This window comes from Melopsittacus undulatus, chromosome 1 (genome assembly GCF_012275295.1).
Source record: "Melopsittacus undulatus isolate bMelUnd1 chromosome 1, bMelUnd1.mat.Z, whole genome shotgun sequence".
Lineage (NCBI taxonomy): Eukaryota > Metazoa > Chordata > Aves > Psittaciformes > Psittaculidae > Melopsittacus > Melopsittacus undulatus.
The window spans coordinates 137450164-137477329 of NC_047527.1; the positions used below are offsets into that span (position 1 = coordinate 137450164).

Sequence of the window (27166 nt, forward strand, 5' to 3'; positions counted from 1 at the left end):
TGGCCTGCCAGTCCTGTTCCTAGGCTTTTGGCTGAAGCACCCTGTTGAGAGCGTAGGACCGTGTCCTGTCAGCTGCTCTATAGGCTGTCAACACTCAGCTGACATGTCAGCTCATACGAAGCTCTGAAGGGTCTTCATAGCCAGAATCCTTCAATCCTAAATACTGCCTCTACGCTATTTCCCACCAAAAAAATGCAGCAATCAAGATGTCTGTCAGCTTTGTGATGAGCTGTAACATCCCTAGACCAGGCTCTCTGCCACAGCTTTCCTGCTGCTGAACCCCAGAAAATGTGTGCACTTCAGGCTTCTGTGCTGATAAAGTGGAAGGCACAGCTGCAGCTAAACAGCAATGGATCTGAAAAAGTTCGTGCAATGCTTTTGCCAGCTTTATTCCCTGAGAAGACCAGCGTGGCCCAAAAGGGAGTGAAATGCAAAGGAGCGAAAGAGACATCTGGAACTTCTGGAGCAGGGACAAAAATAGGGAAAAAAGGGTGATGGAGTGCTGATATGGCCCACACCAGAAACATTCCCCAGTGGACTAGCATGTCCAGAGATTAACTGGAACAAAATCTAAATGGCAGAGCCCAACTTGGGCATCTGCCACTGTGCTGACAGTCATGGGGAGAGCATGGGAGGTATGCGCCCTGTCTGCAAGCTGCATGCTGAAATCCTCTCGGTACAGGATCTCTCATTCAGCTGAGAGGAGTTCAGGAGCAGGACTGTTCTGCTGCTGCTGCTCCTCTAAGACAGTGTGTGACCAGGTGCAGAAGGGAAGGGCACCTATTGCTATGTCTTCCAGAGAGGCAGAACCACCCTGGCATGGACCCATGCTGTTGTAGGTCATGGGCATGAAGACCCCAAACAGTGTATAGTGCCATTGTTGCAGTGTTGGTCACTGTGTTCCCCTGTGTTTGGATAGGGAAGGGGTTTCACAGCAGCATCTCTCTGTGTCTGGAAGCCTGAGAGGACTGTGTTAGTGTGACACTCCATATGCTCTGCACACTTGGTTGCCAGGATAGATGTGGGCACTCATACATGGTGGGAAGAGAGAAAAGGTCTTCAGAAAGGAAGGGGTATTAAGAAATAGTAGAGCAGATAAAATAGGGAAAGAATATCAAGGGCCAGGAGGTGCTGAACATACAAACTGAAGAACCTTGGTAGTGATGGTAGATAGTAAAAATGGAGGGACATGTATCATTTGGGTTGTTAATAGGAAGAGAAGACATGGCATTACATGACTTTTTAGTATTTTGGGAGCTTTCTGGTGCCAGAGGGATGCATTTTTGTTGCGTTGATACCAATGAAGCCCAGCAGGGTCTGCGGCTGTCATTCTGACAAGATTTGCTGTTGAGTTCTTCCTGCATAAAACGCATGGTATCACACATGGGCAGGCACATGGTCTTGTACTGAAGAAGACAACTTACATTTCTGGGTTCAGATTGCTTTTGGGTCTTCCATGACAGCTTCTTTTGTTCTTTGAAACTGAACATGGCACGGAAAGCCTCTCCTGAGTGTGTTAGACTTTATTCATTACTGAACAGGGAGTGGCTACTTTAAACCTTAAATGCTGTCATTCCTAAGATCAACATCTGATTTAAATTTTATCTGAAGGATAACCTGAGAACATACAGGTAGTTTAAATCTATCATTTCTGTTGTGCATGGAAATCGCAGGCTTTCTTGTTTTCTTTGCCCAGTTCTGTAAATAGGTAGAATTGTTGCTTTAGCAACAAGCATAATTGTGACTGCAATTTAAATAAGATTATGAATATTGTGCTCAGCAAAGTAATGTAATTTGCAAACCCTAATGGTTGTGTATCAAATGCTAACTGTTCTTCAGGTTAGTTTTCTTACAGTATTTGCATGGGTTTTGTTGTGAATGCGTGACCTACTTTTTCTGTACCTTGACTTAGTCCTGAGAGAGGCATTGATCCTTTATCTGTGATACTGCATTATCGACATGAGACCTTTGTTTCTGTTTTTTTCAGTGCCTGTGTGTATGTGCACAGGTGATAGATAGCCTAACACGTGGTCTGTCTGTACAAGATGTAAATGTAGTGCCAAGCAAATATCTCATACTGGGCCTGGTGTAATGTGCTTTTTTGCATTAGGTTAGTTTAGGGCTGCTTTTCAGGTGCTTCTGACACCTGCCTTCTGGTTCATGGTCAATCTGCAGCAATTTCAGAACTCTGCAATGTGTGATTCCTTGGTGCAACACTGTTTGAACATCACTGTCTTACAGCTATTACATATTACAAAGCTGATAAAGATTGATCTGGGATTCCAGGTTGTGGCTTTCTCTTTAAGTGATGAGGCAGCCTGGAAAAATGTTCATGTGGAGGACAAGAACTTACTAGCATTTGCTGAGTACTGTGCTAGTTTTGCTTCCAGTTCCCAACCCAGCTCCTTTGGCACTCAGTCACATACCTTGGCAAAACCTTGACATGTGATGATTATTTTTGGCCTTTATCTTAAACACTAAACCAAGTTTCAGTGGCTTGGTTTCATCTTATTGCAGTCATACAAGTATGTGATATCCTGGACATAGTTACTGTATGAAATCGCAGCTTGCTTTCTGTGATATAACTTGCACATCCAGCAAGCTCTTGGTTTGTGTGCAGTTATGCTTTTGCAAGTGATTTCATACCTGTGACACACTGTGCTATATGATAAATTTAGGATGAGCAGCAAGTTAGGGGATTTCCCAGGTATGAAGTGGCATATGAGAAATTTCAGCTCTGTCTGATGCTTACTCAGGAGCTGTAGGTACTTGGTATGGCTCTTACTGGTAAATGATAACCCATGCATTGTGATAAGGTCTTGTACAGGAATTTCATGTTTAAGCTTTTCCAGCCAATTGTTTTTTTGCAAACCCTGCTTATTTCATACCAATGGAGCTCTGTTTAGTTGAAATTGTAAAGAAGTCTCTCCTTTCCTTCTCTGCCCAAATAATGTCCACTAAAGACTTGCAGTGATTAGCTATAGATCTTCTTGAAAGAAACAGCCTTTTCAAGGGGAAGCGAATCTCATTAAGCCTTTGCTGTGAGCTGCAGCTCTTGATCAACACACATAAGACAAGCTTGACAGTCATCAGGTGAGTTAAGAACTGGAAAAATATTACCTGTCTCTGTTAAACAGTCGTCAGTTGAAAGAGTTCATCTCAGTCTGAGAATACAGAGGCTTCTGCTACTATGTGTCACATGAAAAATTAAAGACATCAGGGATGTGAGAAGTCCTAAAGATGCCATGCATTTCCAAATGAATTGATAAAAGGCCTTAAATCTTAAAGAGAATGAGGTATGAGGTTTACAGGTAAATAGATGGAATTCTGAGAAAGTTAGACGTAAGCCAAGACATGGTTACTAGTGAAATATAAATAAACAGCAGTCTTACTGCCGTAGTTCACTAGTTGCTAAGCCCTGTATTGGTGTTCTTTCATTTTAACAATTGTTTCCTTGAATTTCTTAATAACAACTGATACAAGAATTGACAAATAGTGCTAAGTTGCATGGGTTAATTCACTAGCAATTACTGTACAGATTATTAGTAAGCAAAAGAAATGAGCATCTACTTTTATCTCAAATCACAAAACAAAAGAACGAAAAGAGAGTGACAGAATAAGTGGTCTTTTGTTAAGGTATTGTCTCAAAGTTTGGAACTGTGTCAGAATCACTTCTTTGTTTTGTTTTGGTTTGTTGTTTATTTACTTAGGAATGCTCAGCTCAAATGCAGCATCTGTCTTTCTCCTCAGTCCTTATTCTACTAGATTTTTCCAGCTGGGTTGAATGCCTTGATGAAGCCTTTCAAATGATCAAATAGATAAAATTGTACATATTCTGTGGGATTATTTTCATTGTTCTTCACCACATGTTCACTGAATAAAATACTTTATAATTGCAGGACTTTGTTTTCAAGCTGCACTCTTGCACTGCTTGTGGGCTTTATTGTTTGTTTAGTTTTTTCATTATAGTAAATTTTGGAGCAAAATTGGTTTGCTCATCAATATATACTTCCAGGGAGCCCTTCCAGAATGACTGGTGAAAACTCAGACTGTTTTATCACTGATATTTCTTTATGAGCTAGTAGCAGGTCTGGCTCTTCTTGACCTAAAAAGACGTAGAAATGATTCTCTGTTTTGCAGAATATTTAGGAATGGAGAGAAATGAAAGTGTCTTTAACATGGACTGTCATATGATTAGAAGTTAGAGCCACATGAGACTGCTTGTGACTTTCTCAGGCGTTATTAGGAACTCTGATAAAGCAGTGTTAGCCAAGGCATAGAGGCATTGTGCTTTGCACACATTCACAGGTTTGGTCCTGAGGTATTGTCTGTGTTAGCAGTGGCTGACTAGAACAATAGCAAACAGTTCTGCTATTGTATGCTGTCTCTGAATATGCATCCTCATGCACCACTGTGCCACCTAGAAGGATCATTTTCTATTCCTTGCAAAGCAGAGAAACTGACCTGTTTATTTGCTTCTGTATTTTATTATTTAATCAGTAAGAATGTGCACTTATGAAAGTAATTTTTTGATGTCACTAATCTGAAGGGGATCCTATCCAGGGGTAAGGAAAGTCTTAAATCTGAAGATCGTCTACATAATGCTTTTTAATTACCACCTTCTTACCATGAAGGAATTCTGTCCCTGTTGGACAGGACATCTGTTACATCTTTATTGCATATACTTATTACTTTGGGATTAGATTATAATAACTTCATTAACTCATTCTTTGGCAGCTTTGAAGATAAGGTATCTCTGCTGCTTATCTTCTAATTCACAATAAATGTTTTAGATGCAACACTTTTTCTGACACAACTACACTGAGTAATTAAGGTAAAATTATGCCTTCTCATAAACATTTGGAGAAATACTCTGTTACCTTTTGCAAACAATTGCAACAACATCCATTTTATTGCAAAATTTAAATATATATGTATATATTTTGTCTTTGGTTGTTCCATTCTAATGATGCTTGAATTTGTGGCTGTTTTCCCATGAGCCATATTAAACAATAGATTTGCTTGCTATCAGTATTACTGTGTGGGAATTCTTCACTGGAAAATAGAAACTGGACACATTTTTTTTGAAACAAGGGAGTAGGAGTTCAAATTCTGGCGAATGACAGGAAAATTTGCTCTGAGGAAAAAAAGCAGGGTTTTTTTGCCAAGGAAAACTTTTTTCTTTAGTAAATCCATCACCCATGCTCTAGCAGACTTGCTTAAAAAAACAAAGCAGTACTTTTGGGAAGTGCTTTGTTAACTTTTAACAGCCTTTTCCACTACTCTTTGGCTTTCTATCAAGTGTTCTTTCCAAGTTGAAGTGCTGTGGTGTGTTTGGCAGTGACATACTACTTTTAGGTGCCAGTGGTGAACTATTGCTTGCTAGTAGTTTTCAGTATTCTGTGAAAGCTTTATCACTGTTAAATACACCGTTAGAGGTGTTACAGAAGGCAATATCCCATAATACCTTTAGCAGGATTTTCTTTCCAGACCCTTATTTGTGAAGGGTATTTTTTCAGAGGGTTTGAGGGTGGTAGTGTGATGGCTTTTTCTGTTTTGTTTCTGAACCGGTTTCCTAGGGAAACGAGAGTTAAAAAAGGCTCACAGTCTGTCTGTCTCATTCCTCCAAATAATTATAACCACACAATTTCAAAGCAATTTGCTCAAAATTTTTCAGGATTAGGCTGCCCCTACTTTTGTGGAAGCTGTCTGTTGGGTAGAGGACAGACATCTGTATCGATAAGGGAAAGATGAGGAGAACCAAGCCATGCACGCTTGTCTTGGTGACAGCTCACTGGCCAGCAAGCAAGTGCATTGCTCCAGCAGAACCACAAATCACTGTTGCTCTTCAGCTGAGGAATCCAAGGGGTGGGAAGAAAGGAGGAGTGTGCGGCTGCAGTGAGGTTGGAGAACAAAAGCCTCTTCAGTGGGAATCACTCTTGATTAACTATGCTAATGAAAAAAACTTGAGGGGGGATTTGTATGATAGCACTGTATATAGTGACAAAGATAGGAAAAAGTGTTTAGTACTGGTTTTAATCAGATCATTAATCACCTTTGTGTACCAATAGAGTCAGCAAGTCCAATAAGTATTGACTGTAAAGTAGGTCCTCTTTGCTCTAGCTGTAACTCACCCTTACCTCATTTCGAAAGCACACCATTGCCTAATTTGTTGCAAAGTAACTGATTGATTTGGTGACTCTAGCTTTATACCTTCTATAATTAGTTTATGTGGTCATGCTAAAAATCGCAGATGGGGTAATATACGGCTCTTGCATATGCCAAATTAATTTGGGACCACTGGAGACATTACTTGATAGGGATTACTGCCACCTTGTATTTTCATACATTCACACACAAATCTTCACACATTGTGTCATTGGAGAGAGGGTTTCCTGTGACAGTTTTAAACAGTGAGGATTTGGATCACAAGTTCTTCCTCTTCAGGCCTGTTTTGCTGCGAATTCCAGAAAAGGCTGTAGTTCTAACTGGGTTGCTCCCTTTGATGTTATGGTGTAGCTGAGATCTCCAAGCTCCAAGTATGGCTCAGTGGTGTTACTGAGAGCAAGTCCTGTGAGGCTGATATGAGGTCTGCTGCAACAGTTAAATTTAAATCTCTGTCTGTACAAACACAGACTCTTCACATTAAATTCACATATGCTAACAGAGGTACTCTCACAATTTCCAGTGATGGGTGTATATTGTTATCAATACAGCTGAACAAAAAGTAGAGGTGTGGGCAGGAGGGCTGAGAGGAATGATAAATACTTTCTGGAGAATGTATTGCATTTGCCTTTTCATTGCAGTTCCCCATCATGCCTAACGACTGGAAATGAAGACAGATCTAATTTACTTTTTATTCCTTTTTAAAATTCGGAGTTTTCCTGGAAAGTTCAACAGATCAGTTTTTTTCTCTGTTCATAATCTAACAGCTGTTGTGTGTTCTGGGTCTTGTATAGGTGCCCACAGAAGTGTTTGTGTTAGAATCACTACAGGGTAAAGTGTTTAAAAACAATCCAAAAGTATTGTATCTCCCTTTCCTCTGAATTTAATTTACCTGCACCTGAATATCTTCTGTTTATACTGAATTTCATCATGTAGCATTCTCTTGCCCAACTTTCTTTTTCAAACATAACCAAACCTGGGGCCAGAATCTAATTGAGAATATAGTTTCAGGTAACACTGCTTGCTTAGTTATACAATGTATGTTACATTTTTGGCTGTGTTGACATTTATTCAGTTTTGCCAGTAAAGCTGAAAACAATTTAACAGATATTTGTGAAAAATTACAGGATTTCCCAAATAGGAGAATTTGATTTAAAGGAGCACCAAAAGAGCACTGAGAAGTTACATTTCATGTTATTTATCTTCCAAATGCAAAACATGCATAATTTGGACATGTCTTTTCTTTATCTAAAAAATAAAATATCTTGAGCCAGGAAAGAGATAAAAAGATGAAAGTCACTATGATACTTATTCCAATTTAAAATTTAAGTGCTTGGTGTGTACCACCGCCTTTTGAAGAAAAGGAATGTTGCTGGTTGATGTAGTCAAGAAATAAGAACATTTGAAATAGGGTAATATATAGACTTAAGTGACAGGATTGGAAAAAATCCATTTCTAGCTTTAAAATAAAAAACAAATCAAACAAACTTGGCACACAGTATCATCCTAAATAAGATTTTACAAGAAAGACTAAAAACACCTATTATAACAGAAGGGGAAAATGCATGTGAAACACGAGATTTGAAGTGGAGAGAAATAGAAACCAGCAGGTAACTTCTGAATAAAGCCTTAAAGAGTTTCTAAAGCTGTGTGTCCTTTTCTGTATATATAACGCAAAGTGTTATGTATAAAATGCATACAGGCATGACCTACCGAGAAGATTTTGGTTTCCCTGGAGACTATCAGTTCTCTGTTGCACAGGTTGGCTTGGAAATAAGAGCTATCTTGATAAATCCAAATGTTTCTTCCCAAGATTATGAGATATGTCAGTAAATTTAGATATTTGTGATGAATGCTGAATTTAAAGAATGCAGACTTTTAGATGTTCTTATTTCCATGTCCATATGATATTCAGCAATTATCTTGTGAGTTGGGGAAAACCACCATGCTTTATCATAATACTTTGATGGCAGTTTTATCTTCTTGTTTGTCTGAGTTGTGCCAAGTATTTGATTTTAATCTCGATGTTCAGTGTATCATGAAAAATGTGCATCCTATCATAGTGGATGTATTCAGCCACAGTAATTACTGATGACTTTTCTCCTCCCTTTTTCTTCAATGTTTTGATATTTTCTTGTCATTTGTCATTGTGGAAACTAGGTTTCAATCAGATTTACAGTTCTTAACTATCTCATGAGTATGGGAAAAAAATCCCTAATACAGTGCATGCAGTCTACTTTGTTCATCTGTGCTTGGTTAAAAATAAAACCAGTAATCTGGAGGTTGATCCCAGTTGTTTTGGATGGAAAAACGTAGATTGATATATGAACCTTCCTCCTTTTTAACTCCTTGAGGATTCAACACATGCAGCGTTCTATTGTCAATAGGATATAGTGATTTGGAAAGCTTAGGAAAACTTACAAATTCCATTTCAGAGGAGGTTTCTCTCACCTAGGAAAGTGTACTATAAAATGAATAAATTCTGCATAATTTGGAACTTAATGAAGTAGGTGTTTTTTTTGTACTCTTCTGAGGATATTATGTGTGCTTTTTACAGTTCTTTTACTACAATCTGAGTTTGGCCATTGTAAAATTTGCAAAGAATCCGCTGTTACTTCTTTGTCATATTCTGCAGTTCTAAAATCTGAAATGAAAATTTGCCAGAAATATGGAAAGAATATCAAAGTGAAGCATAAAACAGAGAAAAGAAGAAAGGGAAAAGAAGTGGGCCAGGAGGAAAAGGCATATATGCATTAAAAAGTATTGGAGGAGAGAATGAGAAGATTCTGTAGGATGTACTTTAGCTGTGAAACTCTCTAGCACTCATTAGTATTACTGCTAAGAAAACCAGTGGGCACATTAGCTGGAGAGTGGTCAAAGCAAAAAAGGTACATCAACCCCCCCCACCCAATTTTATAATGCCATCAACTTCTAAGATATCAGAAGATCTCTTCAGTGAGTTTTACTTTGTCTCCCCTTGAGTAGCTCCTCCTTCCCTCTGTTTTCAAGTGTTTGATTACTGTCTCATTGCTGTGAGAGGACATAACTTGCTGCACCATCAGTTCCACCTGAATTGTTGGTAAGTCCTGGCTCACTGCTTAAGCTGTTAAAATCAGTGGCATGCAGTGTTTGACTTTGACAGCTAAAGTATTGCCATCAGGAGATTAACATGGTGTCTAAAGGCTTTAGGACAAGGAACCAGTACTTTTTTTGGGGGTTGAAAAATAGATGTGAATTAACATGCTGGCCCTTCCTGTAGCTCAGAATTAACCCCTTCTCTCCTGTAATTCAGTGTAATTCTTGCATTTTTTGAGCCTAGGTAGATAACAAGTCTGTATGAATAAAATACTGCAACTTCGAACACTTCCTCTTTTTTGGTTAGACATAATTGGAGTTTTCTTGGATTTGTGAAATGTAAATGATCTGTCTATGTTGTCTCTGTGTTTGGTCTGCACCAATTTAGGAAAATGGAACCAAGCAGAGACAAGTAAAAAAATACCATTTCAAAATGCTGCTGAAGCACAGAAGGGATGGGACTTGGTTCTTTGTTCTATGCACAGTTTAAATGAGAAGTCATCCCTCCCCCCTCACTTTTTAATCATTTATTTTACTTTTTGCACAGTCATTAACCTTTCTTTTGTGTAGTAGGTGGTCTTAATTTTGTCAATTTTCCATAATGCTGCCACAAGCTAATGTGTGTAAGCTGTGAGTCATTTAAGAAGTGCTTGTCAGTTTATTTAAGTAACTAAACTTCTGTTTAGTATTGTTTTTTCACTTAGTGGAGGTGGTAGCCTGACTGTTTCCTTTTTCTAAAACACCAAAGATGAAATCATCTCATATATAACCACACAGTGTTTGTGGCAAATGTACCCAGTTCTTAAGATATTTATCTTCTGGTTGCAAGATACAGAAATGAAACTTGGCCTGGAGAACAAACAAGATAACTCACAGATACAATGCGATTAGACAACACAATTTATTAGACAAAGTTGCAGGCAATCTCATTGCATCTGTGAATTATCTGAGTACTTTCTCAATTTGACTAATGCATATATCTACCATTTCCTAAAGAAAAGGAAAGAATGTTGGCGTATGTCTGTATTTGTGTGTACATATACATGAATGCACAAATACATGCATACATATATATATGCACATATCTATGTAAATACATACTTTCAAAGGGCATGCATGTAGTTTCACGGTATTTCTTTGGTTTTCCCTCTATCTACCCTCTTAAGATACAGTGCTTTGCTTTTGAATATCTATAGGTTCCATTATTACATTTTCACTAAAAGTAAACAGTAGGAGCTTATTGAACAGTCATCCTTCATTTAAAGTCCTGATTCCTTCTGCATATTTATTCTTACTTTCTTTAATGAGGACATTTATTGTATTTGCCTTGAAGACTGAAAGAAAAATCACTGCTGTGTCATGTAGTGTAACTAAAAAAGCAAAATGATGCATTAACATCAGGTATCTTGCCTCTTCCAACAGCCTGAACACACAGTAGCACACTCAGACTGTGTGCCTTGACTTCAAAATTAAGGGATCTCTGTATACATTTCATGGAAGCTCAGGCTCTATCAGAAAAGAGACTGTAATATAGCTTGTATAGTTGTTACTCCAAAAGCTTGAGCTTTGAACTCATTAAATGCTACCATTAGTGTATTTCAGGTAATTAAAGCTGTGTGACCGTGTCAAAAGCACTATATATTTTCTGCTAGGTTTCTCATACTGCTTTAGCATTTGTTGGGTAGGTTTTAGTTCAGAATAATTATTTGGAGTTCCTCATGAAACTCACCAGATATCTTTTTATTGCTTTGTGTTCTTTAAGTTACATTATTAGTGGGTTTTCCTTTATTTTGTTTGGATGTACTCTGATTCTATGATAGATTTTTTGTTATTGTTGACAAGAAACTATTTGTGGGTTGAATGAGGAAAGAATAGTTACAGTTATGTAAAGTACAATGACTGTTGTTTTGCCATGCAAACAATTTGTGCTACATAAAAAAGAGTTCCATAGTGTTTGTAACAAAGAATGAAATTTTGCAATAGATGTTTTGAGATCAACACTGCTTGGAAATAACTCTGTTCTCCCAGGATCAATCAATCAGTGTTTTGATAATATTCAAGTAACAGTTTGCTTTCTGTTCTCTAGAGTAACAAATTGGCCTTCCCAAGTCTTAATAGTTGGAAAGGACGATGATCTTCATCTGTTCCCAACCAACTGCTAAATAACTCAGTGAAAAGCGCCTTAAAAACATTCTTATTTATAGTGCAGAGGAGGTCCTTTCCAATCTGTGCTGCATCCTTAGAAGAAAGCTCACAATAGATTCTTACCCTGCACCTTCCTCCAGGTGAATTCTGATGTTCACCCACCTCTCTGCAGGGAGCTGGGCTACCATTCAGCCCTCAGAGCCTGTATAGATAAATGTGAGGACTTTGGCAAACCAGAAAGAGACCTGACAGGATGGTCCTTCATTTAGCAGTCAGTGTTCAGCCTGTAGAAACAAGCTGCTCAGAGCGGCACTGGTTTGTTTGTGTATCCTAGATGTTGAGAGTATGCCCCTTTTGTCACTGCAGTTGTAACTTCCAACAAAAAAATCACATTTCCAGTGATACAGGTAATTCCATAATTTGAAGTGGAGTGGAAATTCACAGAACCACTGAAAAAGTGCTTTTCTAAACACTTTGATAATGCAAAACACCGATATATTACTTTTTAAAAAACTCACAAGTATTATCCAAATTAAAAACTATGCTGCATTTGGCATGTTCCTATGAAATGTTTTAATGTAGATGAAACTGTATCTTTTAACAGTAAACTTTCTAGTTAATTTTTTTTACTGACCTTACTGCAAAGACAATCTTTTGCTCTACTAGAACTTAGTCTGCTGTAGATTTGATTTATTTAAATTAAATTAAAGTTGCTGGAAATGAATTAATATTAAATTCAGAAACAGCAATTCTCATACTCAATAGAGGAAGTGTGCTTGCTTTCCTGTTCTGCAAAATCATCAGGGCTGGTATAAACAATCATAAACATGCTCGGGAAGGTCCTTGTGTGAAAGCATGGGAAATTTTGTGGACGTGGGCCAGATTTATGTGTCTGCTCACACACGTGCTTGGTGATATGCTCTCTTGCCACATTATTGTCTCCATTTGTTGTTGCTATTTAGTTTCCTGCCAGCGGACATGCAATTACAACCACCTTGGTGGGATATATGAGGCACAGCAGAGTGAGCTAATGCTGCTTTCCATGGGGTGGTCACTAAAGGCAGGAGGTAAATAGCCAGATCTATTATAAAGCCCTGCAGGGCATCAGTGGATGGTGTTGGGGTAATGACTGTATTACTGTATTACCATATGACCATAATTTTGCTTGTAGCTTGTTTTCATCTTACACGCCCATTGCTAGGTCTGTCAAGGACTGTGGACACTAATGCCTGGCACTACCCAGATTCTTTCATGTGGTCTCCTATGTGCTTTGCATGATGGAGGAGGAAGATTTAGCTGCTTTAGAAGGACAGCAGCAAAATAATCATGCTGGGCAGGGAGATGTGTGGAAGTAGTGAGTAGGAATGACTAAGTAGCGTGTCTGAATGTTTGCTCCCTTCTAGCTCACAGGCAGAGCCTTGCTCTGGGGTCGCTACCTGCCTTTGAGCCTGCAGGGGGGAGAGGAAGAGCTGCACTGCAGTTGCCCTTGTGGCCCTTCTGTCAGACACGTTCCTCTTCCGACAATTGCTCTGACATCTCCTGGGGAGGAGACACAAGGACATGGTCATTTCCATGAGTAACCTGGAGCAGCCATAGCTTTGCACAGGGGCCTGGAAGGTTTGTGGTGCTGGAAGGAAGAGGAGGTGTGAACAGGAGCACAAGTGACTCCATAGATTACTGGCTCTGGGTGCTTTGTGCTTTGAAGAGAAGTAGCTTGCAACAACTGTGGGATTGCGAAGAGCCTCATCCTGTGCTTTGAAAAAGAAAGGTTGTGACTGCATTACTTGAAGGGTCTGAGCCTGTTGATATGTGTTAGGCCTGATCAAATAACATAGCAAGTTTGCAGACAACACCAAGCTGAGTGGTGTGGTTGACACATGAGGGATGGGATGCTATCCAGAGGAACCTGGACAAGCTCAAGAAGTGGGCCCTTGTGAACCTCATGAGGTTCAACAAGGGCACGTGCAAGATCCTGCTCCTAGGTCAGGGCAATGCCCAGTATCAATAGGTGATACGGATTGAAAGCAGCCCTGCCAAAGAGAGCCCGGGGCTACTGGTGCGTGGAAGACTGGACATAAGCTGCCAGTGTGCTCTTACAGCACAGAAAGCCCACTGTATCCTGGCATGTGTCAAAAGAAGGGTGCCCAGCAGGTCAAAGGAGGTGATTCTGCCCCTCTGCTCTTCTCTCATGAGATCCCACCTGCAGTACTGCATCCAGCTCTGGGGTCCTCGACACAAGAGGGGTGTGGATTTGTTAGAGTGAGTCCAGAGAAGGGCCACAGAGATTATCAGAGTGCTGGAGCATCTCTCATATGAGGAAAAGCTGAGAGGGTTGAGAGGAGAAAGCTCTGGGGATACCTTATTGTGGCCTTCCAGTACTTAAAGAGAGCTTATAAGAGATGGACAAACTTTTTGGGAGGGCCTGTTGCAATAGGGTAAGGGGTAATAGTTTTAAACTAAAAGAGGGGAGATTAGACTGGGTAAAAGGAAGAAATGTTTTATGATGAGTGTGGTGAGACACTGGAGTGGGTTGTCAGAGAGGTGGTAGATGCCCCATCCCTGGAAACATTCAAAGTCCAGTTCGATGGGCCTCTGAGCAACCTGGTCTAGTTGAAGATGTCCCTGCTCGCTGCAGGGAGTGTGGGCTAGGTGACCTGTGAAGGTCCCTTCCAACCCAAACTGTTCTGTGGTTCAGTGAAGTAGGAGCATTGTGCTTGCAGTTACCAGGGAAGAGTTGCTGCATCACGTAATAATGTGGCTCTGTTGAGTTTGACAGTCTGATTTCTGTGTCAGACCCCCTTATATACCATGTGTGGGGCATGTATTGGTGCAGAGTGATTTCTCATGTACCCACTACAGACAGAGAATGTGTACGTGAGGGGAGAGGAGGGGCGGCCATGAAGGGACGTTGTGAGGGGAGAGGAGGGGTGCCTGTGAGGGGTGAGAGATCATGAGGGGAAAGAAGGGGTGGCCATGAGGGGAGATCATGAGGGGAAAGAAGGGGTGGCCATGAGGGGAGATCATGAGGGAAAAGAAGGGGTGGCCATGAGGGGAAATCATGACAGGAGAGAGGGGGTGGCCATGAGGAAAGATCGTGAGGGGAGAGAAGGGCTGGCCATGAGGGGAGATTGTGATGGGAAAGAAGGGGCAGCTGTGAGGGGAGATTGTGAGGGGAAAGAAGCGTCAGCCATGAGAGTAAGGAAAGATCATGACAGGAGAGGAGGGGCAGCGTGAGGGGAGATCATGAGGGGGAAGAAGGGGTGACCATGAGGGGAAAGTGTGAGGGGAAAGGATGGGCAGCCATTGAGGGGAGATGATGAGGAGAAAGGAGGGCAGCCATTAGGAGAGATCATGAATTGGGAGCAGGGGCAGCCATGAGGTCACGATGAGGGAAAAGTAGGGACAGCCTTGGGGTGTGAGAGGTGGCCATGAGGGGTAGGGGCAGCACCTATACAGTGTGGGCCACTCTGGGGAGCAGATGAGAGGTGGCTGTGAGTGGAGATTATGAGAGGCAGCCATGAGGGGAGATCTCAAGGGGAGATCAGTTTTCTCTTAGTGACATGGTTTAGGGCTGGGCTTAGCAATCATCGGGTAATGATTGGACTTGATGATCTTAAAGGTCTTTTTCAGCCTATTTGATTCTATAAACTGTGTACATATCAACTTGATCTTTGGTTGTTTTAATGCAAAAGGAAGAGACTTATTTAATGTTTCATAATAAAATGAGGAACATTAATTTGAAAATGCAGATGAACCTGAAAAAAGTAGAGGGGAACAGAAAGTAATTAAAAGGAATCCAGTATTTTTGTTGAGCATTTTCATGTGTAATGTGAACTGTCATTAAGGGCTTCATCAGTCTATAACAGCTGTGACTAGAATAAAAACATGAAAGCTTAATCAGGAAAGCATGTTAAAAAATTAAGACCAAAAAATTCTCAATACTTCGTTTGTTCCATTGGAGGAAGCAAGCTAAGTAAACACCTAACACAGGTAATAGAAATACAGAACAGTGTGCTTGTCCTTTTAAATGAAGTATTGAGGATAAGCCAAGAGAAACCAAGACCTAAACTGGACTCAGACTTCGACCATTTCAGTAATGAGAAATTAAGTAAATGCCATTTGGCATTGAACATACTATTTTTCCTTGAGCATAGTGATCATTTAAATAGAAAGAAATTAAAAACCAATAAAGTTTGGGTTAGCTTTGTTGTTATAAATGTAACTAGCAGGAAGGGAAAATTGCTGCTTATCAAATAGAGTTAAAAGCATCTGATGCTGTTGTACTGTAGTTGATGATTGCTGTTATTAAGCATGGGCTAATGGGTGAATCCATGCTTTATTTTACAAAGCATAATAATGCTTTTCTTATTTGAAAGTGTTGGGTTACAGGATCTGAAAGATACCCAAATCTATTGTTTTAATATAGAAAAAAATTACCCTACTTACTGTAAACAGTTGCTGTAGCTGTCTTTCCTCATAATGTTTGATCAGGATACATCTGCCTCTAGCATGGACCGTAGCACAGTTGTTGGATATCAGTTTGAAGCTGGTTGGTGGCTGATCTTTGTGGTAGCAGCCTTGGATAATCCACCAGGAGGAACAGAGTTGCTCCTTAACATAGGAGGAATGAGTTCTCCTCGATACCAGTCTCCCCAACCATTTTTTTCAGCCTGTTCTCAGTCTCTCAGGGTCCTTGTGGCAGACTGCATCACCTTCTTCTGTTTTCCGTAAATTGCTTCTTGGAGCTGCAGACATGACCCCTTTCAGATATACATGACTCAACCTGGAGTTTTTTATGTCAACTCAATCTTTTTATTGATTTTTCTGTGGCAAGATGGGGATAGTGTGAGTGTTTAGTCAGGTTTTTCCATTAGCAACAAAGAATGCATGAGTCCCTAGACCCAGGAAAGTCACCTTATGAGTATCAGTTGTGTAACACAAACTTTCTCTTCTTTCTGAAGGATCTCCGAGCTGTAGTGTTCTGTATGTATTCGGGCATTGCTGGACGTGCTTTCAGCTTCAATTATCAGTCAGGCAACAAACTAATTTGCCTGATAATCAATTCCAGAAACACCCAGCATTTCCATTTCCACTTTCAGTCTTAGGAAGATTGAAAAACACAACATTTGTCATTTGCAAGTTTCTTACACACTGGTGTAAATGTAGACAGAATAGACAAAGGAATCTTTTGAGGTCAGATTGTGAAGTGTAACAATAAATACAGAAATGTGGAGCAGAATACGAAATGTAGAGCTAACTGCATTTGAAGAGCAACATGAAGGCTGCTAAAAGAATTCAGCTTTATCTTTCGGCAAGTTAGAGTTTTTTCATTTGCTCTTTTACCTTACACAAGTCCCTGTTGTACACAATTTGGATTTTCCTTTTTCTTTCAAAAGTGGCATGATTACATATCTTTTTAGCAACTAAAAAGTTTTATTGAACTTTATTGAAAGTTGTATAAAGTTTTCTGAAAATATTAGCATTTTTCTAAGGTAAAGTAAGCTGGTTTCATAAATCAGGCATTTTCAAGTAAGTTAAACCTACAGATATGCACCTTAGAGGAATTATCTGAAGAAATAATTGAAATCTTGCCGTTTAAATTCAAAGACTGTTGAAGAATGAATGTGACTCTCCAGGAAACTGTGATGTCCTTTTTCAACCTCCTTTGAAAGAGGACTGTATGATTATTAGCCTAACTTAATGCTCAGAAAGATTCTGGAACAAATAACTTATACAATATCCAGAGCATAATGAGTGGCAGGGATTCTGGGGGAGGAATCTGCATCACATGAACCAGTCTGTCTGTGGGAGCACAGATCTGCAGACCCAGGAAACTCGTCTTGGCCTTCTGGGCATCAGTTGTGTAACAAGAGCTGTTGTCTTCTTTAAGGATCTCTAGTCCAAGGGTAGAGCAGTAGTTTAGCACCAAACCAATACATAAAGATGTATTACCTGTAAGGCTTAAATAGTTCTATCCAGAGTCTGTTAAAATTCATGACTTTCATTAACTATTCTAGCAAGAGACCACTGAGTATGTTTATTGAGGTTTGCCAATGTGAGAAGTGCTGTTCATGCTGTGGAGCTCAGAATCCAGAATGACTCTGGAACACTGAAAGAAAAAAGCCCTAAAAATCACTAAGGGCAGGGACATTTGGCCACTGTTAGTCATGGGGAAAAGAATTTCTTTTTTTTTTTTTTTTCCCAAATGATGTGAACTGATGTATAATCGTGAAAAAGGTTTTCCATTCCACAAAACCGTGAAGAGGCTTGTGCTGGGTCACTGTGGTGAGACGTAGGTACTATACTTGAAGAGAGATGTTGAACAATGGAAAGGGATCAGGAGAGAACCATCAAAGATTACTTAGAAATCTAGAAAACACAAGCAAACAGGAAACCTGGAAAGAACCGAGTTTGGACAGTCTAAAGAAGGTAAGGTTAAGGCATGGCAGGTAGTACGAATTATAAAATGCTGATGCAGAAGGCAAATACTCTAGCGAGGAAGTAGCAGTCTTGAATTTCAGAGAGGGAAATTTAGGCCACATACTAGGAAAAGGTTTTGAATAGTAGAAATAGAGAAGTACTGAAACATGACTTGTGGGGCTTGCGGAATCTCCATTACTAAAGGTTTTTAAAAATAGATGAGAAAAACTGTGATAAATAGCTAAACTAGAACTGATCCTGCCTCTAGGTAATAGGATGGACTAGCTGGATGATCCTTCACATTTTTATTTTCTATTACCTTTCTTTTTTGATCTCAAAGTGTATATCCCAAGGCTCCAATTACATGTTTTCACACTTTCCCTTAGTGTTTAGCTTTCAGGAAGAAGCAATGTTCTCCCATGTTAATGAGTAATCTTTCTATTAGTTTTACCAAGGCATCCTCCAAAGAATCCAGGTCCTAGGTACATATGCAAGGCAAGCATCAGTTTTCACAGATGCTGGTTAAAAATTGGAGCATCATTACCAGAATTAACATTACTGAATATGGGTTATTCATTCCATTGTGTTCATTTAAAACGCTCATTCAGAAAGGTATTCCAGCTTTCGTAGTCTTTAAATTAATTGCATTATTTGCAGGGTAGTCTACAGTTTTGTTGGAGTGTCTGACCCACAAGAGGGAAGAAGTGCTTCTAACATCTGGGTTTCCCCATTTTGATCCTCAGTAAAAAAAACCAAAAACAACAAAACCAGTTGATTTTATTATTTATTATGCATTATTCATCATTATTCATTCATGCCATCTCTTTTTATGACTGAAGTGATTTATTTGCTGTTGTAAAAGGTAGAGCCCTATTTTCTGTCAATGTACGCATTGCTTGGATTTCTCATTTTATTGGAAAAGATAATAAAAATTCTGCATCTTTGAGTTCTTGGTCAAAAAACTTCCGTTATCCTCTTCTGGAACATGGTCTTATATGAAGCAAAATCATACCAAGCACATCTATTATTATTTAAATTATTCTTCTGTATTATTGGTTTTGAATATTTATTAGGCTTTTGAGAACCTCTTTCATTATTCATAAAGGGTAGCCACGCAGTTTGATGAAAAAAGCAGTACAATGAAACCTTATTTTGCATTGCTGGTGTCTTTCATACAAACTGTTCTCCAGTGCTTTTTTTTAACGAAGGCCTGCAAGGTGCTGGGAACCTCTGTCATGTTTCTTGCAACATCTCCTCCCTGTTGGTTTCAGTGGGAGGGGAAGTCATCCAGCACCTTGCCACTCTATATAGCTAGGAATGAAATAAGAAATATCCCCCTAGAGAGATGGCAATGAAGGTACAAAGGTCATAAAGGAAGGATGTCTTTTCACATAAGATATGAAAAACATGAAGAATTACCAATGTAGAGAGAAAGAGAATGGAAGGTTGGTTTAGGTGATTTATGGAGTTTTCTTTTGAAGCCCACAAGACCCCAAAGAAATAAGGGCAGTTGCTTTACCAACTGTAGTATCTGTGTGTATGTTGCGTGTGACAAGAGTCAGCATTAAATGCTTCACAGGAAGGCATGAAACCCCACAGTAAGCAGATTGGGGAAAGATTATTTTCATGCACTAAGTCTCATCCTTATCTCTAATATGTATTGGTTTGCTTAAACCCTGAGGTATAAGGTTTAGTGTCTGTTTTAAAAGGTTTCTCATCACTACAGATATGCATTGCTCTTGTTATCAATATACCTATAAAGCTCTCTTTAGTCATATTTGTAGATATTTGATCTCAACAGCATTTTGTATCAGTGATCTCTTAGTCTGATAAAGCAGCTTCAGTGTAGATGGATGCTTCTGTTTATTGCTTTTGAATTTGTTGTATTCTACATTTTTTGACACCCCCTTTCTCTTACATTTTTGAGTCATGGCTCACTCTCCTCAAATTGCCTTACTATGATGACTACTAAAACTTAGAATATCTTTTGACTTGTTTTTTTTTAAATCCTCCACTTAATCTCTGCGAGACTATGTAGTGAATTTGGCATTTTAATGTATCTCACCTATTGTTTAATTGCACCAGTCTCTTGTGTGATGCAAGTCCTTTGCTAAGACAGCCTGCTTAAAATCTGAAATGCAAAATGGGTCTCAGGAAAGGTCAATTTTGTGTTAATATTGTAGATTAGTGTGAAGCTTGTTTGACTCTCAAGAGCCTGGATTTTAAAAACCAGGGTAGTCTGGTGAAGGATTATTGACCGATTTCTTTTTGTTTCCAGCTGAGCTGCCAGGATCATCTGCAATCAAGCTCTCCTCCTTGTGTGATCTCCCAGCTCAGCTGCAAGAATTGTACCAGCAGGGCTTTGTCTTGGCTGCTGTCCACCCTTTCGTGCAACCAACTGATGAAAAAGAGAAAACTCCCCAGGAACAAATCTTCAGGGCTGTGCTTATCAAGAAAACAGAAAGGTAAAGCACTTCCAGTGAACTGGGATAAAAATAGACAATGTGATTTCCTGCTGAGTTTTGACCTACATCAGGAAATTATAGCAGAGTTTACTGAGCAAGACTTGATTTTTTTAATATTTCCCCCCCCCCCTTTTTTTTTGGTGGGCTTGAATAGGCTTAACATGTTTTTCATGTTTACAATTCATTTGCAGTTTGGCAGATGACTTGGAGAATAGCAAGTTGAAATATGCTCTGTATTTTAGGATGTGTTGTCATGAGAGGCAAACAAACAAGCCCTATGCCTGACAATTTGTGAGGATGGTCCCGTTGATACCCTTTAAGAATGTATTAGATTAAATTGAGGCAGAAGAAATGTTTGCTTAGGAAAGGCTTGTTTTGCATTTAGACAGTTACAGTTAATGCAGTTAATTGGAGAACTGCAGTACTAATGCATACTTTTAAAATTTATTTGGCTACTTCAGGCCCTTCTTTTCTCTAAACAGCACAAGTTCTTGTAATTTTTCAGTCAGTGCAGGCTCCTTAAATAAAAAGATTATTCTCCTGCTTTGTTCAGTCCCTTCAAATGCATTAAGAATATTTTACATAATCAAAGTCTGAAGATGAATAAACAAACAGGAATATTGTTCTTTTATGGTTTACTCTGATATAAATAATCACTACAATGTGGTGTTAAATAGAAGAAAATTAAAATATGACTATTTATAAGCGCATATTTATAATTTTTAATGATTTAAAACATAATATGACCTTATCTGGCCACCTACAACTCTGCAGCTACCTGGGTCGTTGCAGCAATTCTGTTACACTTTTCCTAGGTTATTTGCATTCCTCAGTCCACCCCTTCTGAAAGCGACCAGTACTGAAGGTTGGGGGATATTTAAACCAACATTTGGCTATCCTAGTCCCTCTCTTTGTGCTGATACTTGCAGGAAAGGATGTAGCTGCTTTAGACACCTCTTTAAAAAACTAAAGTAAAACCACCATTCAGTTTGCTACAGCCTGGTAATCAATCGGTAACAGTTACAGATGGGGTCAAGTAGGAAAAAGATTTGCATTTCAGTAGGGAATAAATGTAGGCATTAGATGTCAAAGGCACTTGTAGCTTCTAAAATAGCCCTCAATTTACCTTGACTTGCTTTTACTTTTATTACTACAGAACTTCATGCTGGCTTTGTCCAGTAGTATTGTTTAAAGGCTTTCCAGTTTTATGGTCAAAACATAAAATATTTGGCTAAACAGTGGACTTCATGAGTAATATTGGGTTGAGCTTGCCTAGTTTTGGAGCCTTGCTTCCCCTACTTACAAAATACCCTGCTGCAAATAATGGAAGTACTTACATACATGAATTTGCAATATTAAGTAAGCACTTAATCACTTTTGATGGATTGGGGTCCAAGGGTTCAGCATCTTTCAGGAATGAACTGCAAAGACATGTCAGGGAAAAGCAGCATCCTTCCCAGTGCAGAGGTGCCATCTTCAAGACAGAGCACTCAGTGTGTCACTGCTGTCTTGTGCCATATCCAGTAGTTTACATCTGTGAAGAATGATTGTCCAAGAGTACAAAATCTTAATTGCCTACTCACTCACTTGGGTGCCAGTGTTTCACACACTTGAGACAGCTGTAAATGACTACAAAATTGAAGACAGTAGAGAGTCTTGAACCAATTATATTTCTTTTTTACATTCACAATCTACTTCTTTGCATTCTCTTATCTGTCATTTCTGACTGCATGGGGAAGCAGAAGAGACTTGGGGCAGTGGGCAAAAACAGACAAGCACCAGAAAGGGATGTTACATGAGTTTGGTGTTTCATGTAGTTTAAATGTTCCTGAGTTTGGCAGAGAGTATGGGAGAAGAGTGTGGGTACAACAAATGCATTACCAAGTGCAAGGGAGAGCTGGGTGTTGCACAGATTTTGCATGACTGTGGCCTGCATAGAGACCAGCTATATTGGAACTGTTGAGTTTATCCCATTCTTGGTTAGGAAATAAAAGCCATACTGTTAATCTTTTAAAATAAACCTTTCTTACTACGCTGCTGCTGAAGAATAAATTATGCTTTTTGTTACTGAAGGCTCTCAGGTGTCTGGCATCTGTAGACTGTCTCTGTATAAAACAGTTGAACTCTTGGGCAGAAGTTAAGGCCTGCTTAGGATATTTGTTGATCAGGTGAATGCTTATTTCTGTCATAAGATTTTAAAAGTACAAATGGACTGGCTACAGTTGTAGGATCACTAGTAACGTCATTTATGCTCTGAACTACAAAGTGGTCTTCATCTGCTTTGTGATGCCAGGTGTTCATGGGGAGCCAAGGAGCCACAGAAAGCTCTGTACATTGGGGTGGGGCCCACCCTTGAGCTTCCCAGGAACCTTCCGCAAAACACCTGAGGCTGTAGTTCCTATCTTACTGCAGATGCTTCAGCACAGGTGTCTCCAGTGCTATACAAATACAACTCAAATACTACATGTGGATTTTCACCTTGCTATTTTTGTTGCCTGAATGGAACAAAAATCAAGTAGTTGTATTTTAGTGCCTTTTTGGTACCGTATACACAGTCAGTTCTGTGTATGCAGAGAGAGCTGAACACTTGGACTAGTCTTTAATCAGTGTTGCACCTTTTTATGTCAGTTTTGCATTTTAAAATGGATACTATTGACTCACCGTTTGAGAACACAGTTTTATAGCACTGACTCTCCAAAGCTAGGAAGAGTCTGTACTAGCTGCAGCAGATGATGCAGATCAAGAACTGTGTGCTGCTGCTATCACTGAGATTTGTTAAAAGATAAAATGGAAAAGATAGTCCCTAGCTATGCATTAGTGTTATGCACTAAAACTTGAGGGAAAAGTACCTGTTACTATTATTTCTCCTATTTTGCTGTTGTCCTGGAGTTTTGAAAACCCAGTGTGAAATTGCAACATCATTGTACATTTGAGTTTTAGAGCCATTACGATAGCTTTGTGTTTAATCTCTCCTGGTGTTTCTGTGGCTTCATTATCTTAGCTGTGTAATAATTTCTGGTAAATAAGGAAGTAGGAGGCATTCCTGCTGTAGGACATTTGGGGAAACATATCCCTAACATAGATAGAAGCTATAAAAGTTGAAAAGGAAGGTTTGTCCCTTGGAATATTAGGGAGAATATGAAAGTAAAGGACAGATTTACTTTTTTTTAAATCAACAATACAGTTGTTTGCACTGCAAAAAGTGTCATGTTCAATTAAAGTAAATGAAGTAAATAAGTGTTTAATTCTTTAGCAGCAGCACTGGGCATGAAGGTACCCTGCCACATAGCTGAAGGACTCTGCCATTGCCCTCATTAAATTTAATGTAATAAATTGAATATTTCTCTAGCACCTAATTGCTCTGTGCACCCTAACCAGTGATTAGAAGGCAAATTGATTAGTGTCAGACAACTTCAGTGCTGCTGTGAACACTTTTTCTCTCTTGAAATTTCAATTGACTTCTTCACTCAAAAGCAGCTGACTGTTTTACTGTCTGTGCTGAGTTCTGGGATACTTGGGTTTCTCAGAGAAGGCATCTTGTAAAAGAAAAAATAGACAAAGAAAAATCTTCAAGCTCAGCTTTGTACAGGTTTTTTTTTGCTGAATGTAGGGAAGATTCTGGGTGTCAAGAGAGTCCTGGCCTGCGGGTTCACGTTGATTCACACTTGAGAAAAGTTGATTTGCGCTGATTTACACTTCAAGACAAGAATCTCAGGGAAAGGGAAACCCTGGAAAGTGTGAAGGTGTGACAGTGAATCTCTCCTGGAGGAAGGGACGGGGGAAGGTCTATTCATTTGGGAGGTTCTGGCTGACTCAGGTAAGGAGAGTAGCACACATGTCACTTATATTCCCTCTGAGTAACAGAGATAGTTCTTTGTGTGTGTAATGATCTTTCTGTCTTTGCCCATTTATTTCCATGCTCAATATTTTTTAATATAACAGTCTCTGTTAGGAAGAGGCATGGAATGGGGCTTAGAACTGTCTGCTTACAATAGTTTTGATGTGTTTGCAGATGCTCCATTTCACCACAGCAGAGTGAAGCATGGGATGTACATCAAATTCAGAGAGGTCTTTCTCTTCGCTGTTCTATGTCTTAGGACATGCCCTTCTACAGATTTTGTCTCCAATCAATAGAGCATTCAGCCTGAAAATATTGCCATGCAGAAGTAAACGAAGTAGTATAATTTAAGAATAATTTTTATTTTAGAGTAAACTTCTATGTTTACCTCAAACAGCATTGCAGATGATTTCCCTTTCTGTAAAATACTGAGGTGTCAGGTGTTCAGTGATTCACTTGATGAAATGATTCTGATTCTATTATGATAATTTCCCTATATCCATTAATCCTGATGGAATGCAAACTTTTCATCACTCGTCCAAAAATAAGTCTTATTTATCTGCAAAGGAATTTGATGGACTGAGTTCAAACATTTAATAGCAAAACAGGATATTTATGTTTTTTTTTTTTTTTCCCCATTAATTCCAAGTGGTTTCAATTAGTGGCATCCTCTGAGATATACCTATTTTTTTGTCTTCTGTGTCATTTAAAGTCTGGATTTCGGGGGTTGGACTAGATGATCTTTTGAGGTCCCTTCCAACCCTTGGGATTCTGTGATTCTGTAATTGAAGATTATTATAGATAGATTCACCATTGGTTACAATGATGGAAATAACTGATTTACAGAAAATGTGGAAAATGGATTTATAGAAAATGTAAAGTAGCTTTTATACTCTGTATTTTTCCAGTCAAACTAAGCTCCCCATTTAATAGTAGTGAACTGCCCACCCCATGAAAGAAGGGAGAACTGTATTATGCCAAGAAACTGATGAAGTGCAAAAAGACATAATTATGTTGGGAAGAAGCAGGAACCCCCAGAAGATATTCTGCAGAAAGTAGGAACTCCGATTGAAGGCGTTCCACTATGATACAGTCTGACAAAGAAACTCCAGTGATCTCCAATGCTGATGTGCTTGCTTGAGTTGGTGGAAGTAGACACTTTGCATTGGTACAATATAATTTTAATTTCAGCATGATTACATGTGTATCTGTTTAGTTTTTGTGTAGGATTTAGGCTTGAAGATGGCAAATGTCCGACTTTGTCTTCATTAGGATCAACTGTGTTTTGTGTGCAAATGCAGTATGTGTTGTTGCTCTCAGCAGGCTGATTTCAGCTTGGCGGGAAAGATAATATTTATTCCATATTCAGAGGTCAACAGATACCTTCCTTTAGCTCAGGGGACAATGGCTTGAGTTTTTAAAGTTTGCTATTTGTTTCAACTTCAAAGAAATACATATTTCCTCACAACTTTTAACATTGACCCAAAATAAATGTTCTTTCATCCGTGTTCTCAAAATGATAAACACTGCACATTAAAGATGTGCATGTATGCATACATGCCTCAACTTTTCTCAAGAAACTATATATGCTGTCATTAAAAAAGTTTATACAAAAGCCTATGGGTTTGTAATTGCTGCCACCTTGGTTTTCAAATACTCTAGTTTTGCTAGATTTTTAACCCAGAGTTCTACAGATACCAACTGCTCATGTTAATCACCCTGATGTGGTTTTAATAATTTTGTAATGTAGATCAGTTTGTTATAAATGTACAGTTATATTTTGAACTGTGGAACTATCCCTATGCAGTCAAAAGATTTCAAAACTGCACTTACATTCCTAGCATCATCTTCATTAAATAGCAATTTTAGTGTCTGTGCAGCTTACAAGTGTGTCAGATTGCTTACAAGTGGCTTGCCAAATTTATGGGCATGGAGAACTAAAGGGGGATGAGGACCAAATATTGGGTTGCTTGTTTCCTACTTGTGTCTGAAGAGGACTGGAAATCCAGTTTGTAACAGACACTGAGTGGTCAGCTTTAATAGTCACTGTGTAAGTTACTGGTACTCTACAGCTGGTTGTGGTTTATCTACCATGAAATGGTGCTTAACTCCAAACAGCTGTGCAGGAAATGGCAGCCTACTGAAACAACCATCATGAAATAGTTTTGCCCAGTGAACTCCCAATTATAGCTGAAAATCTTTTTATTCTATGTATTTCTTCTTTAGTGGCACTAGAGGTCCTATTTAGGATTCAAGATGACACTCTTCTTAAATCTGTGAGCCTTAGCCTTTTCGGCATCAATGACACTTGTGGGTAACCTCTATGAGTGCTGTCCCTCTGCACAGCACCAGTAGCCTGAAATTCCGTCAGCTCATTGCCACCCCATGTTTAAGTTTGTCCATGGTCGTCACCGAGGTTACCCATAGTGACAGAAAAATCCCTTCTTAGGGAAAATAGATAAACAAGCAGGGAGATACATAACGAAGGAAGAAAAACAAATAAAAGCCTAGGGTGTACAAGACAGTGGAATTTTCTGGCCGTCTTCATGATTAACCAGTGGTTGTTCTCTCTTGGGGTGGTGCCAGGAGACTGCCCTTCCCTGCTGCAGACGAAGTGTTGGTGTTGTTTGTACTGTCCCTTCTGTTCCCTCTCAGGTATCACAAAATACCACACTCATTATAGAGAGTACTAATTAGTAATGTAATGAGTCGGGGTGTACCAGCTTCTCCAGTTTATCTTAGCTGCCAACAAGAGTACAGCACTACTGTATCAGGATGTGCTTCTTTCAGGGTTATTTCTCAGATGACTGACATCAGTCCTTCTTCAGAAGAGAACAGGGGGGTGTACTCCCCAGGACAAGACTAAAGTCTGGAGGCTTGAGCTCTGCTTTTGACTTTTCCTCTGACTTCTGTGATGTTGGTGGATGCGCTTATTTTGGGGCTCCTAATTCATAGTCTAATGAAAGTGATCCTAAAAGTAGTCCCATTACATTAATAAAACTGAAAGTATAATAATTACGGTTCAGTACAAGATTTACCTGTCCTATATTTAGCTACT

General features: G+C 39.3%; 1 protein-coding gene across 2 annotated transcripts in view; it reads left to right on the forward strand.

The window, feature by feature from the left end:
- RFTN1 (raftlin, lipid raft linker 1) overlaps positions 1–27166 on the forward strand; it is a 99528-nt gene that overhangs the window by 21462 nt on the left and 50900 nt on the right. For both annotated transcript variants that reach the window (XM_034068338.1, XM_005144465.3), the window contains exon 3: positions 20084–20270. In XM_034068338.1, coding sequence (XP_033924229.1) covers positions 20084–20270 — 187 coding nt within the window. The remainder of the gene's footprint in view (positions 1–20083; positions 20271–27166) is intronic.